Genomic DNA, 18,367 nt, shown 5'->3' with positions numbered 1-18,367 from the left:
TGGTGGTATCCTTATACTGTCACAGAAGGAAGTCCACGTTGGGACAAGAATGATGCTTACAAATCAGCACCCTTATTATCTCTTACTGAACATGTCTTTGTCCAGGCCAGTCTGCCTACCACCTCTGTGGTACACTGTTGATTTCATTTTTCTTCCAGTATTTACTTTTGGTTCTGGACCAATTATCTAGCTGTGATGCGATTCTTCAAAAGTATCCTACATTTTGTACTTAGTGAACTAGTGATTGTTCTGTTTGCAGACATTCTTTCTGAGGCTCTACTCTTGCCTCGAAAACCTACATTTGCAGAAAGGGAAATGTATAGGTTTTCCTTTTAAATGTATTTATTTTTATTTATTTTTTATTTATTTTTGGCTGTGTTCGGTCTCCTTTTCTGTGCGAAGGCCTTCTCTAGTTGTGGCGAGCAGGGGCACTCCTCATCGTGGTGCCTGGGCCTCTCACTGCCGTAGCCCCTCTTGTTGCAGAGCACAGGCTCGAGAAGCACAGGCTGAGCAGTTGTGGCTCACGGGCTTAGTTGCTATGAAGCATGTGGGATCTTCCCGGGCCAGGGCTCAAACCCGTGTCCCATGCACTGGCAGGCGGATTCTTAACCACGGCCCCACCAGTTATTCTTTTTTTTTTAAAAATTATTTCCTCATTTGTTTTTTTGTGATGATGCCTTTATTTATTTATTTTTATTATTGTTTATATTTGGCTGTGTTGGGTCTTTGTTGTTGCCCGCGGGCTTTCTCTGGTTGTGGCAAGTGGGGGCTACTCTTTGTTGTGGTGTGCGGACTTCTCATTGTGGTGGCTTCTCTTGTTGTGGAACACGGGCTCTAAGTGTGCGGGCTTCAGTAATTGCAGCACCTGGGCTCAGTAGTTGCGGCACACAGGCCCTAGAGTTTGCGGGCTTCAGTAGTTGCTACGTGTGGCCTCAGTAGTTGTGGCTCGCGGGCTCTACAGCGCAGGCTCAGTAGTTGTGATGTCCGGGCTTAGTTGCTCTGCGGCATGTGGGATCTTCCCGGACCAGGGCTGGAACCTGTGTCCCCTGCATTGGCAGACGGATTCTTAACCACTGCACCACCAGGAAAGTCCCAGACTTTCCTTTTCTTAATGACAATTTTGAAGAGTCCTGGTTCACGTATTTCATAGACTGTCCCTCAACTTGGGTTTGTGTGATGTTCTCCTCATGACTGGAAGGGAGTTAGGGTTTTGGGGAAGGAGATGTTTACTTTTAAAATTTTGTTTCATCTCTATCTCTTGGCTTTTTATATAAGATATTCAATGCATTTCGATATATATATAAAAATGCAGGCTTGTAGCCTATTATTTTATAATCTGCTTGCTATTTTGTAATCAGCTTGGGATGATGGTGGTATGCTTTTTTTTTTTTTTCAGTATACGGGCCTCTCACTGTTGTGGCCTCTCCCGTTGTGGAGCACAGGCTCCGGACGCGCAGGCTCAGCGGCCGTGGCTCACAGGCCTAGCCGCTCCGCGGCGCGTGGGATCTTCCCGGACCGGGGCACGAAGCCGTGTCCCCTGCGTCGGCAGGCAGGCTCTCAACCACTGCTCCACCAGGGAAGCACGGTACACTTTTGTTTTCATTATGCAGTTGGCTCTCTTGCGTTGATTTACATTTTATTGATAAAGCTCAACTGCTTTGGATTATGATGTGTTTACAAGGCTACACAGATAATCTGGAAGGGAAAATGAAGAAATACAAATGACAGAAAATGTTTTATAATAATAAAATTTTCTTGGCAAGCAGCAACCTTTTCTCAATGTCAGTCTTTTAATATAATTTGCTTGCTTCATAAATATGGGTTTTTTTTTGTTTTTTCATATCTTTATTGATTAGTAAGCATGTTAAATGACTTGGGAGGAATCTCACTCTCTTCAAGAAATAATTTGGAATTATTGATCCAGAATGCTGACAATTCTCAAAAATGGGTCAAGAAAATCAAAGTAATAGATGGAAAAAAAATCTCAATTTTAGCTGTTGATATAACTTTTCTTAAATTTAGGGTTTTTTTTATAATTGAAGTTACTAAAACAGTTGGTGGAAGGTCCATCAAGATATTTATTTTATGTATTTAAAGCATTTTACTTTGCTGTATTGAATTCCATTCATTCTGGAATTTAGGAGAATTGACCTCTTTATGAAAGAGATGATTCAAAGTAGAAAATGATTGATGACCTTCGCTTCCAGTTTTCTTCTCAATAGACTTAGTCTCTCTTCTAATGCTTCTTGCATACTCAGTAATTGTATAAGTTTTAGAGAAAAATGCAGGTCTGGCCGAATATTAAGCACAGTACAATAAATAAAGCTTTTTGACTTTGCAGAATATTCTACATGTGTGTCCCATAGATTCATCAGAGATTCTAGTTTTGGATAAAGGCAAGTACATTTCAAGACAATACAACATCCCTGTGTATGACATTGGCATTCGAATGAGAAGTGGATTTGGTTCAGGACGGTTCTTGGAATGCTTGGCATTTAGGAAATTTTAGGTCAACTCTTTGGGCAATTCAATTAGAGTATTTATTGAATGGTTTTAGTGAGCTGAATGGTTGTCATGTCATGTCATAGATGGTATAAAACATGACTCTTATTTATAAGATGGTTGTGTTGGTGAGCTAAGGCATCTTACATGATGTAAGATGGATCCAAGATAATGACGGATGAGTAAGAGGCAGATCACTCTAGAGGAAGTAATTTTGGTTTTGAGAGAGGCATTCTTAGGGAAATAGGCCTTGGGAGTGTTCATTTAGAGCTGGGCAGGATTGTGGTCCGGAGAGAGGAGGGAAAGGATATATGGGTAGAGGGAAGGGCACTGGCAGAGCCTCAGAGGCCTGACGGTTCCTGGGGCCTGTGTGGGAATGGTTGGAAAGTTGGGTTGCAGTCAGCCTGTGGGTGGCCTGGACGTTGGGTAATGAGCGTGGCCGTCAGTTTATGGGCGCCCTCTCTAGAGTGGTCTGTAACTTGCTTCCTCCCTGAGGAAGTGTGACACGCTTCTGCTAGCTGCAGTGTCTTCCCCACAGCTGTGCTGTCCATGGAGGAGAAGGGGACCTGCTCTGCCATGGCTTCCTTACTCCTCAGGGTATGGCGTGTGAGTTATTTTAATAATGTATCAATCTGCCTTTTCTTTCTTTTGTCACAATGCATTTGCTTTCTAAAGTGGTTTGTTTTCAGGATAATAATTGGGTTTCCACAGGGAAAATAATAATGTATGAGGCAAATTACTGACTAACGTCCAATTCCTGACTTAAAAATTGGATCTCTAATTTTTTTCTAGTAGGTCTTCTTTTGATTAAATTTTTGTTTTGTTAGTTATGTAAAGAAACTTATGTATAGTAATTTCCGCTCAGTTGGATAGTGGTACTGTTCAGCACAGCTCATTGGTCTTCTGAAACTTTTACAAATGCAGTCTGATTCATTCCAGCCAAGTTAATTAGGAGGTACATAATGTTTCTCCCCTAATGGAGACAAATGTAAAATACAGAGATACAGAAATCATCTTCAGTTTAGACAGAAGAAATTTTAGTTACTACTGTTTGTTCCTGCTATTTGATCCCAGTTTATGTTTTGAAGTCTCTCTCTAATCAAATAAGATTTAATGTTTTAGATGTAATAGAGGACCATGACTAAACTAAGAAGAAAAGTTAATTTAAGGGCAATAATTGATTTTTAAAAACATAAAAGTACATTTCATGACTTGATTTCAAGATGATCTGGTGGTATCCTTATACTGTCACAGAAGGAAGTCCACGTTGGGACAAGAATGATGCTTACAAATCAGCACCCTTATTATCTCTTACTGAACATGTCTTTGTCCAGGCCAGTCTGCCTACCACCTCTGTGGTACACTGTTGATTTCATTTTTCTTCCAGTATTTACTTTTGGTTCTGGACCAATTATCTAGCTGTGATGCGATTCTTCAAAAGTATCCTACATTTTGTACTTAGTGAACTAGTGATTGTTCTGTTTGCAGACATTCTTTCTGAGGCTCTACTCTTGCCTCGAAAACCTACATTTGCAGAAAGGGAAATGTATAGGTTTTCCTTTTAAATGTATTTATTTTTATTTATTTTTTATTTATTTTTGGCTGTGTTGAGTCTCCGTTTCTGTGCGAGGGCCTTCTGTTGTTGCGGCGAGCGTGGGCTACTCCTCATCGTGGTGTGTGGGCCTCTCACTGCCGTGGACCCTGTTGTTGCAGAGGCCAGCCTCCAGACACGCATGCTCAATGTTTGTGCTCCCGGCCCCTGTTGCCCCGTGATCCGTGGTATCCTTCCAGACCAGGTCTCGAACCCGTTTACCCCCCGTCGGCAGGCAGACTCTCAACCACTGCACCACCAGGGAAGCCCAGGTTTTCCTTTTATTAACAAACTTATCCTTCTTTATTTCTTTCCAGTTTTTAATAACCGTGTCCATTGTGACATTGAGTTTCATATTTAAAAATAATTTTAAAATTTTATTCTTAAAATTATCATACGGTAAAACTAACTTTTTTCTTTTATTCTGTTAATTTAGCACGTGTAGTTTGTGCAACCATCACTACAATCAGAATACAGAATAATATCACCCCGCAGAATTCCCTGATGCTATCCTTTTATAGTTAACTGTCCCCATCCTATAACCTCTGCAACCACTGACCTTTTCTCCATCCCTATATTTTTGTCTTTTTGAGAATGTTCTATAAATGGAATCATACATGTAACCTTTTGAGACTGGGCTCTTTTACTGTGTTTTTGAGATTCATCTACGTTATTGCATGTATTGAAAGTTTATTCCTTTTTATTACTGAGTAGTTTTCCATTGTCACTCATTAAAGGACATATGGGTTGTTTCCTATTTTTAGCATTTAGGAATAGAGACGCTGTAAACATTTGTGTACAGACTTTTGTGCAAACATAGTTTTCATTTCTCTATATCTAGGGTAGCTGTCTCTGGGGAGAGGGGATTGCTGGGTGATATAGTGAGTATATTTTTAACTTTATGAGAAACTGTCAACCCTTTTTCCAGAGTGTCTGTACCATTTTTTATTCTCCCACTAGCAATGTATGAGAATTACACCTGTTCTACATCACTGACACTATCAGTGATTTTAATTTAGCCATTCTAATAGGTATGTGGTAATATCTTATCATGGTTTTAATTTGCATTTCTCTGATGACTAATGCCATTGGACATCTTTTCATGTGCTTATTTGCCATCATTAGGTCCTCTTAGTGAAGTGCCGTTGAAGTCTTTTGCCTAGCTTTTAATTGGGTTGTTTTCCTACTGTTGAGTTTTGAGAATTCTTTATGTATTTGGATACAAATCCTTTTTCAGGTATGTGATTTGCCGTTGGTTTTTTCTCAGTCTTTAGCTTGGCTTCATATCCTCCTAACATAATAGTGTCTTTCAAAGAGGAAAAAGGTTTAATTTTGAGAAAGTCCAATGCATAATTTTTTTTCTTTTTTTGTATTATACTAAGATGGGTAGATTTTAAAATAAGTTTCTGTTCTATAAAAGTGGTGAAAAGTAACTTAGTGATGGGAATGTCCTCATAAAGTTGACTTTGTGGAAGGTGCAAATGTTATTTTCTGGAAAGGTAGTACTAATTAATATACCTCTTAGTCTTGGGAATATCTAGGACTTTTGTTTAACCAAAGGATGCAATTGGTTGAGGTTTGTGAGGGTTTTCACACTTTTTAAAAAAATGATAATCACTAATGTGGTTAAATATGTATACTTTCATAATGCAGAACTATGTAGCAGTTAGTCCTTAAGACTCTTCCAGGGTTAAAATAGTGGTATATTACATTCCCATTTGATGCTTTGGGGAGTGCCTGAGTTTGAGTTTCTGCTTCACTGGAACAGCATTAGAACTCTGAGTGTAGGTCCAGATTCAGTGTCATGGCTAAAAGCACGAGCTGCATCAGAATGTCTGCATTTGAATCCTGCCTTTTATTTACAGTGTAACTGTGGCTGAGTAACTTAACTTGTCTGTGCTTCAGTTTCCTTATCTGTTAGTGGGAATGATAATAATAACATCCACCTTGTAAGGTCATTATGAGGACTCAAGCAGATTACATAATATAATCATTTCAACGGCCTCTGGCCCACAGTAAGCATTCAGCAAATGGCTCTTGTTATTATTATTATTTTTTTTTTCTTTTTGCGGTATGCGGGCCTCTCACTGTTGTGGCCTCTCCCGTTGCGGAGCACAGGCTCCGGACGCGCAGGCCCAGCGGCCATGGCTCACGGGCCCAGCCGCTCCGCGGCATATGGGATCCTCCCAGACCGGGGCACGAACCCGTATCCCCTGCATCGGCAGGCGGACTCTCAACCACTGCGCCACCAGGGAGGCCCTATTATTCTTATTATTATTGCTGAAATAGCTTTATGATAAAATTGTTTAAAAAAATGTTTTGGAATATTTTCAAGAGTCAGAATAACCACATATCACACTAAGTCATTTCTCTCCCATGCCCACTTTTTTCTCTTGGCACTTGTTATTATTAATCAATACCTGTGACCAGTGTTTTTAATAATATGTATATATACAGTGTTTTACAAGCCAGCTATCAGTTCATTCCATTTTTCACATCCTGTGAGGTACTAATCAGATATACACATATACATCAGTTCGCTTCAGCTGCCTGAAATATCAACCTAAATTGGCTTAAGCTGGAAAGAAATTTGAGTTAGGCTCACCTAACTGCAAAGTCAGGCACAGCTAGCTGGATTCAGGGCTCAAGTAAAGTCATCAGGACTCAGGTTCTCCCCACGAGTCAACTCTGCCTTTTCCTGTATGGACTTCAGTTGTAGGAACTGTATGTTAGAAAATTGGCTGTAGCATATTCACCCCCTGTAGCCTGTCAGCGTTTAGATTCAGCCGGAAAGAGCGCCTGTCTCTTTCCCAGAAGCCTCAGGAAAGGTCTCATGATGTCTCATTGGCTCTTATGGGGTCACATGTCTGACCTGGAGCCAATCGCTGTTTGAGGCTGTGAGACTGGGATTGGCCAGTTCTGGTCACGTGGCACCCGTGGCTCTTTGGCGGAGTCGATCCTACCGTAGCCACGCTGACTGAGAGGTGGGGAGAGGTGCCTACTCTGAGGAAATGTGTGGGCTTTTATTACCAGAAAAAGGGATGGACGCTGGCTGGTCAAACGACTAATGTGCTGTTAGGCTCTTTTTGTAGATCGGCAACGGATCACAGGGGTTAATGGATTTGAATTAGACCGGATTTGAATTAGAACCTTGGTTACTGATTCCAGCTTTTTTGTGTGTGAAGTTACATCCTCCAGTAATGCCGTTCCCCACAGGGGCAGGAGTTTGCAGAAAGTTAGTGTTGTGTATTCTTTTGGTGAAAGTTGGATAATTTTTAACAGGAAGAGAAAGAGTCAAGGCAAATAGGGGTGGCCTTCTCAATGGGTGGACGTGGTGCTTCTTCCCACACTGGTGGGTTTAAGTGACTCAGCGCCCTTCTCCGGGCCTTTCTGTCCCCGTGGCAGAGGCTGTACAAGACCCAGCTTGGTCAGTGTCTGTCCGCCACGTGGCAGGGTTGCGTGCTGTGGACACGGGTGTACCCGTGTATCCTGCCAAGAGTGTCGGCTACATGGTGAGGTGTGTCTGGGAGCTGGTGTCGTGTAGAGGTAGTTTCTAGATCTCTGTGTTTTTTATAGTCCATTTTAGCGTGGCTTGAGACATTGTCTCACTTTGACTTCGGCTGGCAGTTTTTATTTTATGTTTTTCCAGAAGACGCTTGAAATTCTTCAGGAGTATGTGTAGCCAGGTCATGCTGTTTTCTGAAGAACCAGGGAAGACAGTTACCAGAGACCTGCCTTGTATGGAGAGCTACGCTACAGAAGTACCCGCAGTGAGGTTCAGGGAGACCACAGTTAGAAATGAACTGTTGGGACCTGATTAATTGTGGTAGGCATCTTCATATCCAGTGCTGAGGTGGGCACCTGAGCCTACATATCAGAGACATTAACTCTTGAAATTAAGTCACTTCCCCCCATAGCTCCTGGAGTTAGTAATTCTGTCCCTAATCTCTACTTCTGTGTTACTTTTATTGAGATATCCCTGGCTAATATGTTTGGTGATTAATGTTGATGGTAGGCTTTGTGATCTCCCCTCAGAGCCAGTTTTAGGGGTTAGCTTGTCTTTGTCAGCGACGTACAAGTACACTTGTTTCTCCAATGGCTGTTGGAGAGCATAATCATTCTTATGATTGCATAATCATAACCATTATTATTTTACCGAGATGGTGAAAATGGGTGAAAATAATTCCTCTGTCAAGTAGATAAAGTAGTTACATAGCATGATATTTTATTTTCTAAAAATAGGGTGTTGTATGTTGAAATCTGTAAAGTGATTTCCACTTTGTATAAATTGAAAATATGGAATTTTAGTGAAAAAACAATAGCTAACACTTACTGAGCACTCACTGTATGCCAGGCATTCTTTTAAGCACTTTACACGTATTATTTTGCTTAATTCTTAAGTGAAAATAAATAACCATAGGAGGTAGGTATTAGTTGTCTCCTTGCCACTTTAGAGGTGAGCAAGTTGAGATACTTGAGGCTAAGTCATTTGCTCCAGGTCACACAGCTGGTGAGTGACACAGTTGGTGAGTGACAGCTGGTGAGTTCTGAATGTAAGTCCTCTGGCTCCAAGTCTGTGCTTTGGATCACTGTGCTGTGTTCTGTCCCTAGTAAAGATTTTAGCTCATGTGTTGTTAGTTTTTCTTTTCATTTAGCTTCCTTTTGTAATATTTTCTAGATGTGGGCTAGGAGTTGTATAGAGAAGATTTGCTAATTCTAGGACCTTTGGAATCCATGAATTTATCCATCTTCTGTTGCTGTTATTTGGCAAGCAAACACTCTATGCTTGTTTATATCAGTAGGTGTCAACCAGGAATGATTTTGCCCCCCAGGGGACATTTGCTGATGTCTGGAGACAGACATCTTTAGTTGTCGTAAGTCAGGAGACGTGCTCCTGGCACCTAGTGGTCGGAGGCCGGGATGCTGCTGAAAGATTTATGAGGCACAGGACAACCTTCCGCAACAAAGAACTGTTCAGCCCAAAGTGTCAATAGCATCAACTCTGGCCTATAGAATAAGTCACTGATGATCTTGTAATGCCATTCTGATCTCTAATGGGCAAAGTCACATTAGTAATGTAGAAATGATTACTTTTGATGTTTGTTTGATAATTGATTTCCCCAAATTAATGCATGTTTGTATAAGGGACATAAACACCAACCATAACTTAAATATTGAAGTTCCCTTAAAGTAAACTGGGAATTATAGCCCACTGAGGGAGAGCTGAGGAAGTTTAAAGGGAGGCCATGTAATGCCTGAGGATACAGTACTCTAAATATTTGTTGGATTACCTTGTGAATTACACAATTAGATTTCATTTTTTGTGTTGTGTTAACTTGTCAAATGTATAAACATTTTAAATATCCTGTAATTTTCAAAACCGTGTTTTGGTATGTTTTTAATTAAAAATTTCATACTGAGAAAAGTGGAGAATATTACATTGTACCCCGTGTATGTACCACCCATATTTAACAAATGCTAACAAATACTGAAGTCCATTTTGAGCTCTTTCTCATGCCATCCCTTAGGTGTTTCTACATTTTTTGTTATACCAAACATCTCAAAAGTTGAAGGGGCCTGGAACTCTTCCGATGTCTGTCACCAGGCCTCACTCACTGCTGCTGCCTTTTGTCTGCCTGTCAGCTTCTCCCCTCATCTTTCACTGCAGTATATAGGCGGTGGAGGGCGGAGCCAGGTTGTCTTTTCAAAGCTGGAAAGGCCAGGCCGAGAGTGGATGCGTAGGCTGGAGGGAGGCGGGAGGACAATAAGTATGGGTTTCCCCCAATGACTGAAAGCAGAGCGTTCCCATGAAACCTTTCATAAGCCGAAGTGGCGTAAAGTGAAGAAGCAGTGACCATAGGACACATCTTGCTAACGGATGCACAAAATAAATTGAGCTAAAGTACAGAAGCTCAGTGACAGTTCAAAGCTATGGTGGCTTGACGCTGAGGTGCTGAGTGTGGTTCCCAGGAAGGAGCTGGGTGGTGCCCCTTGCACCCGCTTTTGCAGCGCACAGTGCGAATTGCCTCTGTACGGGCTGCTGCACAACACATGCCAGACACTGTTCTCATTTTCCCCCCTTTTTTGTGAGAATAGATACCTCTTTGGATTTCTTTTGGTTAGGAAAACAGGCGCTAATGTGGGTCATTCTTAAAAGCGAAGTGGCATAAATTGAGCTTTGGAAGGATGGAGGACACCTGTAACTTGGGGCCGTTTGGTGAGGTAGAAAGTGGGGAGAGTGAGCGAGGGTGGGAAGAGGCAAGAAGAGCAGTCTCGGAACCGACAGAGATGGTGATGGGAGGTCTGCAAGCGTGGTCCTCCGGAGCAGTGTTGTGACTGTCAGGTCAGAGGATCTTAGGTCTTCTTTGCCCAGGTTTCCTGATCCCTGCATTATGAGTGGTATAGCTCAGGAGAGGCTGCGCTTGAATTTTCAATCTCTATTACTTGGACTGCTTAGTGGTCTGTTATTAATGGCAATGCCTGCTTATCACCAGTTGTTCACAGGACTTCTACATGATAGGTTCCTTCTTTTTTTTTTTTTGACCACACCATGTTGCCTGCGGGATCTTAGTTCCCCGACCAGGGATCAAACCCTCCCCCCACCCCTTTCCGCCATGGAGGAAGTGTGGAGTCCCAACCACTGGACTGCCCGATAGGTCCCTTCTTTATTTAAACACCTCCCATCATGCTCCATTGCTATGGAATAAAGCCCTCACTTCTTGTGGCATTGGAGGGCATTCTTAGCTCCTTTCCCTCCTTCTCTGACACACCTGGAGTGTTATCATGTGCTTTCTCTTGTCTTGGTGACTTCTTGTGCATTCTCTCTGAAAAACTCCCCTGTGCTCTCCCTATCATCTCTGCACAGTGAACTTGTGTTCTTCTGTTGAGGGCAGCTCATGCCTTTCGGCAGATGGAAGGTATTTCTTGTTATTTTTCACTAGTGCTTTGCCTGTCTTGCTAGAATCTGAGTTTCTTGAAAGCAGTGATGGCATGCTTCCTCTTTGAGTTTAGTGCTTCTAACACAGGGCCTGGCCTCAGGAAATGTTTGCTGAACTGAATTAATAGCCAGTTCGAACTTGCCCTTGAGCCAGTGTTTTGTACTGGTGGGAAAAATCCTACACGGTGTGGACTTTGATTCTCTGCAGTGTCAGTTACAGGATTGTAAGATGGAAGATAGGAGGCTGGGATAGGAAACAGTTTTGCACCTTCTGGGTTTTTTTTTTTTTTTTTTTTTTTTTTTTGCGGTACATGGGCCTCTCACGTGGGCCTCTCACTGTTGTGGCCTCTCCCGTTGCGGAGCACAGACTCCGGACGCGCAGGCACAGCAGCCATGTCTCACGGGCCCAGCTGCTCCGTGGCATGTGGGATCTTCCCGAACCGGGGCACGAACCCGTGTCCCCTGCATTGGCAGGCAGACTCTCAGGCACTGCGCCACCAGGGAAGCCCTAGATTTCTTTATTTAATTTTCGAGCCTTAGTTTACTACCCACACCCCCGAAATTGTTACCTACTTTAATTATATGTTCTTTTTAATTTTTAATTATTTATTTGTTGCACCGGGTCTTAGTTGCAGCAGGCGGGCCGCTTTGGTGCGGCTCAAGGGCTCCCCAGTTGCGGCATGTGGGCTCCCCAGTTGCAGCAGGCAGGCTCCTTTAGTTGTGGCTCGCAGGTTCCTTAACTGTGGCGTGAGAACTCTTAGTTGCAGCATGCATGTGAGACCTAGTTCCCTGACCAGGGATCGAACCCGGGCTCCCTGCATTGGGAGCACAGAGTCTTAACCACTGCACCAGCAGGGAAGTTCCAATTATGTGTTCCTTTATTCATTGGCAGGTATACATAATTCTTATCTTTTTTCCCCTGTATTTTTTATAAATACAGAAAAGAGAATAACAACTTAAAATAAAATGAAGGAAAGGCCTAATGTATCTGAGTTTTTCTCAGTAGCACGAAGGGAAATGTTTGCCAGCAAGAACTGTGGCAAGGTTATCCCAGATGTCAACTGTCTCGTACCAGGGGCTCAGAGCCCTTCTGAAGCTTCCTTATTGTCCAGGACAGCTCCATTATGACTCACCGTACAAGGCCTAGCCTCTCATGCGACACTCAATATTTAAAAATTAGTCTTCATTTCTCCTTCCCAGCAGGCAGCTTCAGTTGGAGAAAGTAATTTCATTTTCTTATGTACTCATTCATTCACTCAGTCAGCAGACCATCGCTCCTCTCTTATATGCCAAGATCTATGCTTGCGTCTGGTAACAAGGAAAGAATAACATATGGTTCCTTCAAGCACTTAAGGAGCTCATAAACTAGTGACAGAGGAAGATGCACAAACCAATCAATAAAGAATTAACAATGCTTTGACTTTATTTGTATTATTTGAATTTTTATGACTATATTTATATACTACACCCTGTTCAAAGTGGAAATAGATATTTAAGAAAGAACTAGTGATGTAAAAAATCCACAGTAATATGTAAGTTATTTAGAGAGTTAAGACTGGAAATATTTGCACTCTCAAAGAAGCTTGTTAATGCAGATGAACCCCTAATTCTTTTGGTTGCTTTATTTACATTTATAGAGGTATAGGTATTCCCTCTTCTAACAGGGGTTAGTAACTTGGGGAGGGGGTGCTACAGATTAAGGTCCTGATTCAGTGGCAGGTCCATCTTACCTCCTCTTCAGGTCATATTCTCAAGCAGGAGCTACAGGATGAGACGAGTAAAACAGTTCACTTCCTTTGCTTACCCCCAGCCCCATAATAGGCTTCTGCTGGGCTTCCTTGGTTGCTTTCATCATCACTTTCACCACCATAGGTAAGGGAACCTTCCAGTTAATCAGGGGCCCTGGAAATGATGCAGAAAAGTCCTGACTTAAAAATAATAAATAACATTTATTTAGGGCTGACTGTGAGCTCACTGCTTAAAATGTCCTACTTAATCTTCACAACCACTCTATGAAATTGGTATTGATAAATCTCAGGTATATCCAAAATAAGTCTCTTATGTAGGATTGTGATGTTTTCCGGTCTTTTATGTCTTTAGGTTCGTTTCGGCACCAGACATAAGGCGGTTCAACATAATACGCTGGCCCTAAACAGCTCCAGATGCCAAGAATTGGCAAATCACTACTTTGGTTTCAGTGGGTGGTCAAAAAGGATCATCAAGGTAAACTCTGTAGATTTTCTTTGACTAACCAGACTCCTTTCAACATTGAACTCCTAGACTTTAGAGAGAAGAATAGAACAGGGCTATGGGGAGGAGGTGTGAGAGCCTTCCACATGGAAGTATGTGAGCATTGGCCTGCCACCTAGAATTAGTGATAATCTCAATGACTTGGATGGCAGTGTCCATAATTTTCTCCAGTATTTGTATGGTATATAATAAAAAATATTTGTCCATATCTAGTCATTCATTTGCAAGTCTCACTTGATTTTGAAGCTATTGCATACCTAAACTTTTACCTGGGATTGCTGGAGTTTAGTTTTTATTTCTAACAACAGGATACCTTGAAGTCTAGCCTTTAATTCATAATCCTAACAGCTTCAGGATCTTTCTAACCTTGAAGAAAGGGAAAATGAAGATATTGTGACACCACTTCAGAAGCAAAGCCTGAAGTTCTTCTGTGCTTTAGAGGTGGTGTTGCCCTCCCACGAGTGCAGGAGTCTCAGAGTTGTCATGGCTGAGGAACCTTTGGATAAGTTGGAGGAAGGTCTGTTTTCCAGTATGTTTGTGTGTGGGGAGGTGAGGGAGTGGGATTTCTCTTTTTTCCTTTCTTTCTGAAACTCACCTTTTCAGATACATCATCACTTTTCTAAGCCACTAAAGCCCTGGGCAGATTTTTTCTGCCTGACAATATAGGTTTTTATCTTAGGCAATACCTGACAGCACCTTAAACTTTAGAATTTTAGAACTGACCGCCTGCCAAGAAGCTTAGGAGGAGGGAAAATTAGTTAGTTTTTTGTTGTTGTTGTTGTTAATGATTTGTTATGTGCTAAAATATTCCTTCAAATACAGATGTCTTCTGGCCTTCAGTTATCCCAAGAAAATCATTGTCTAAAGATTGAAATAAACTCTTGTGTAAATATTCAGTCCTTTGCCTCCTATAGAAGGGCCTGAGCAGAAAAAGTAAATGTAGATCCCTGGAAAGGGGATTCCGATTGGTACTGAGTTTTTTCCTAGAATCCATGGCACTTGGGCTTAGGGTTTTAACTCAGAGGCAGGGCTGTTAGCGAATGGAGTGGAGGAGGCTCCACCATCCACCTGAGTGGGTGATGGTTGAGGAGAGGCCAGATCATCTGCACTACCGCCAAATCTATGTCACTGTATGAATCCAGCCCTTTACGCACAGGAGAGCAGGGTCTGTAGCAGTGCAGCCTCAGCTTGTCCATTTGAAGTCTGTGAGTAGTATGAGATTTGTGCCACGTTCTTGGTTTGCATTTCCCATCGAGTATTTTAGGAACTTCCAGAATAGATCTGAGCAGTAAAAGTGTGCCATGCCAGGGTATACCTGCAACAGAGACATTCACCCGTACCCCAGTGTTGTGCCTGCCCTTAATCACTAAGATAATGATCTAAGAATCACAGATGCATTTTTGGTTTTACACACATAACCTAGAAATCAGTTATGCAGACAGGCATTTTAAATTCATCTGTTTTGGTTGGATTTAGGGTCATTATCATTCCTTATGGAAAGGAAGGTAACCCAGAAGCTTGCTATTCAGAAGGCTATGACAGATGCATTCCAGAAACTGCTGATTGTGGCTTTAGGTAAGACCTTTTTGATTGTCCTTGAAGTACTTCAGTTTCAGTGAGCAAATAAAGTTACTTGAAAAGTTAATTGGATGAAAATAATAATGGTTAGCTAAAACATTACATATTCTTTCATTCACCAGGTGCTTTCACAGCAGCAGTCTTAAATTTGTTCTTTGTGGCATTTATGAGAAAAATGACAGCAAATATTATTGTCCCCAGTGTTTAGATGTAGAGTGACTTGCCTCAGTTCCTACAGAAAGCGTTTGATCCCGTTCTTCCCCAATTGCTTGCTTATCTTCCAGAATAGTGCAGTGATGATAAGCCTTGGGCACCTGCGTTTGAGTCCTAACTTCGTCTCTTAGATTTTGTTGTTGTCGTTGTTGTTGCAATTTTAGGCTTTTCTAGCCAGAGGCATTGGAAGGTATTTAATATCTCTAAGCTGCAATTTCTTTATCTGCAAATAGGACTAGTAATACAGCTTATCACCTAATGGAGGCTATTGTAAGAGTAAATGAGATGATGAATGTAAAAAGCTTAGAACTATGCCTGAAACATAGTAAGCAGAGAAAATATATTGACTATTATTATTATCATTTTTTCTTGTTGAAGAGTTTATTAGATTATGTTTTTGAAATCAGTTTAATTTCAGTTTTCGTTTCTGATACATTGGGTGAATATGATTCTTATATAATAATTGGCTACGTCTTTGTGAGCCTTGAAAGTGGTCATGCTATTGAATAGTGTTGACTGTGTTCCCTATCGAGTTATACAGCGGTGAGAGTGTCACAGGCTGTGCCCAAAGGAAACTTTATGATGAGTAGATTCCCGGAACAGAATTGCTCCCCTGCTTCACAGCCCTGCAGGCTTAGAGAAAATCCGAGCAAAGTTGTCAGAGACCTTATTTGCTTGTAAGAGTTGACCCTGGATTGGTCTTGGCCTTCCAGCCTGGGCAGTCCTTCCAGTGAAGTTTGACTTCCCTGGTCATCAGGCAGAATCTCCATCAGCTGTCAACTCTGGGTAACAACCTTTAAGAACCAAACTAAATGTCTGGGTTGTTTGTCCCTAATATGCCAAGGTATTCCTTATATGTACTCCAAACTCCTTAGACCAAAAAGCCTGGTGGCTCTAGCTTGCCTTGAGGAAAGCTGTATTGTCCAAAAGGTACATGGGCTAGTTTCTGCCAGTAGAGTGTTCAAATGCTGTCTCTCTCTGTCTCTGTCTCCAAAGCTTTGTTCATTGTATCTGGTAGAAGTTTGGTCCCAAGGAGTAGGCCCTTGCCTTGCTTCTAATATGAAGTATCTATTATAGTCCAGTGGTATCTCTCCAGGTTTGAACTCATTTTGACCCCCACCTAATGCCTTCGTATTTCATTGTATTGTGATTGAACATTTTTGTTTCCACAGCTTTTAATTTCTATGTCATTATTCCTTAGTTCTTATTTCTAAGATCATAAAGGTTTTTGAACCAAAGTTGATACTTCTTATATATTTTTTCACAAATAATTATGATAAAAACTGGAGTGTCAGATGAGGGAACTTCTAGGAAAATGCTCTTATTTTCTGCTTTTAGAAATCAAAAGAATGTCTAATTATTGGGTGCTACCATTGTATACAGGAAGTTTTAGAACAAGAAAACTTCTGAATTGATCCTTGTGAACTTTATTTCAGAAAGTGGTAAAATAGCTGTGGCCTATAGACCCTGTGAAGAGGTCACAGATGCTAGAACCGAAGAGGAACTACAGGATTTAATTCAAGTATGTGGAGATACAAACTCAAGGGGTACACAGCCAGTGTAGCCATAATTCAAAACAAGCAGCAGGATTTGGAAGACTTTGGCATGTCTACTCAGCTCTGTCTTCCTTAGGAAAATGTGAAACTCTGAAACTGCTTTTGAGGCAGGGAATTTCTAGGACTTTTCCAAGTCCCGAGCCTTGCCTCTGGCCCGTTATTTGAAGTTTGGAGAGCAGGATTGAGGGCCATCAGTGTACGTCTACAGTTGTGGACACAGGAGAAGACACAGGCCTTTTAGAACTCCCCTCAAATAGAATTGCAGGGATTTGGGAACAAAGTAACTATGGCCTTAAGTGTGATTATGCTACAGTGTTTTAAAACTATTCATGCCTTTCAAGTAAGGTATATTACCCAGATCTCAGCATCTCATATATATCTTGTGTTAAATATTTTGCTGAAGAACCTTTCTGTAAACCAGTTATATGGATGCCTCGAATTAGGGATTAAGTTGTCAACTTAATTTCTAAAAGAAAACATTAATGTACTGTATATAGGATTTTTATTTAAAAGGAGCAAAAAAATGTGTTTCGTGTCATTGAGAGCTTATTTTGGGGCTAGTTTTCTGATTATTTAACTCACCCCAACGTTGCAAAATTTGTTTTGAAGGGAAGAAAGTAGAGAAAGGAAAGGTGGTTATGTTCTGAAAAATGTAAAAATTTTGGAAGTTTTTCCTGTACAAAATAATTATTTTAATTCAATTTAAATCAGTCAAGGAAACTTCAAACGTATCCATGTTTTGGACTTTAAGAAGTCTAGCTTCCTGTGAAATGTGAGAGGAAAGGACTCCGTATTGATAGTAAAGATTTCGGAAACCTGATTATAACAACAGATCCATTCCTAAATGAGGCCAATCTTGGAATCAGTTCCATTGAGAAACCATTATGTGCTAGGCACTGGAAATAAGACGAAGCTCCTTCTCTCTTGGAGTTTAGGTGTTACAGGTGTACCAGACAATTAAAAAGGACTAAAATTAAATAGAATATGAAAAGGACTGTGAAGAAAGTAAACTGGGTGCTAGTTACAGTATTTGGAGAAAACTACTTCACATGCTGACTTTAACATTCTAAGTGTCTTCTCCATGTCTGCACACAGGGTAGACCTCTGAAAAGTGACACAGTAGTTTTTTCTAGATTAATGGCTCTGTTGAGACAACGTGGGGTGGGGGAAGTTTTCCCATGCTAATATAAAGGGCCATTCACTTGGTTTTAGACACTCTTTCCCAGGATGAATTGCTCACCTGCCCCAAACCCCTCCTATAGATGTTCTGGAGTCATCACTGATTCAGTGGTAACCTCTGATAACAGAGTGGTGAATTGATAATGAGACGTGAATACTGAGAGTTTGGAGGAAATGGCAACATTTTAGAATAATTGTAAGGTGTGTTCCCCTCCCGCCACCCTGACTGGTGCTCATTTTGCAGGTCAGCTACTTTTCTTGTCAGCCCTGTAGCCAAAGGGAGGAAGAATGTCTCTCAGACTTCAGCTTCGAGGAGGAAGAGTTCAGATTGCCAGAACTGGACTAGCACTTTTGAATTTCCCAGAATGCCACATCCTGTGGTTTCCTCGGGAAGCTCTGCATCCTTCCCAACTCCCCTCCACCCCTGGGCTGCTGGAGGTTGTGGCCACTGGGGTCTGCAGCCCAAATCCCGCCTCATTGTTTGGGGCCTGGGAGGGCAGGGCGGGGTTGGGAAGGGGGCCCGGAAGGAGGTAATTGTCACCTTTGCAAGGGGAAGGGTGG

The 18,367-nt window shown here is 41.6% G+C and overlaps 1 protein-coding gene across 4 annotated transcripts in view; it reads left to right on the top strand.

The window, feature by feature from the left end:
* LOC309797323 (RAD52 motif-containing protein 1-like) overlaps positions 1-18,222 on the top strand; it is a 166,140-nt gene extending 147,918 nt beyond the window's left edge. For 2 of the 4 annotated variants that reach the window (XM_082645923.1, XM_082645924.1), the window contains exons 2-6: positions 13,131-13,253; positions 13,720-13,797; positions 14,757-14,855; positions 16,508-16,593; positions 18,051-18,222. In XM_082645923.1, the coding sequence (XP_082502049.1) occupies positions 13,193-13,253; positions 13,720-13,797; positions 14,757-14,855; positions 16,508-16,593; positions 18,051-18,152 (426 nt within the window). In that variant the 5' untranslated portion in view covers positions 13,131-13,192 and the 3' untranslated portion in view covers positions 18,153-18,222. Of the gene's footprint in view, positions 1-13,130; positions 13,254-13,719; positions 13,798-14,756; positions 14,856-16,507; positions 16,594-17,889; positions 17,981-18,050 lie in introns of those variants that run through there. The other 2 variants (XM_082645926.1, XM_082645925.1) reach the window with 2 other exon arrangements.
* Positions 18,223-18,367: the final 145 nt, after the last annotated feature.

Source organism: Mesoplodon mirus (assembly GCF_964341445.2).
Source record: "Mesoplodon mirus genome assembly, contig: HAP1_SCAFFOLD_212, whole genome shotgun sequence".
Lineage (NCBI taxonomy): Eukaryota > Metazoa > Chordata > Mammalia > Artiodactyla > Ziphiidae > Mesoplodon > Mesoplodon mirus.
This window is presented reverse-complemented; position numbering and strand designations above follow the sequence as displayed.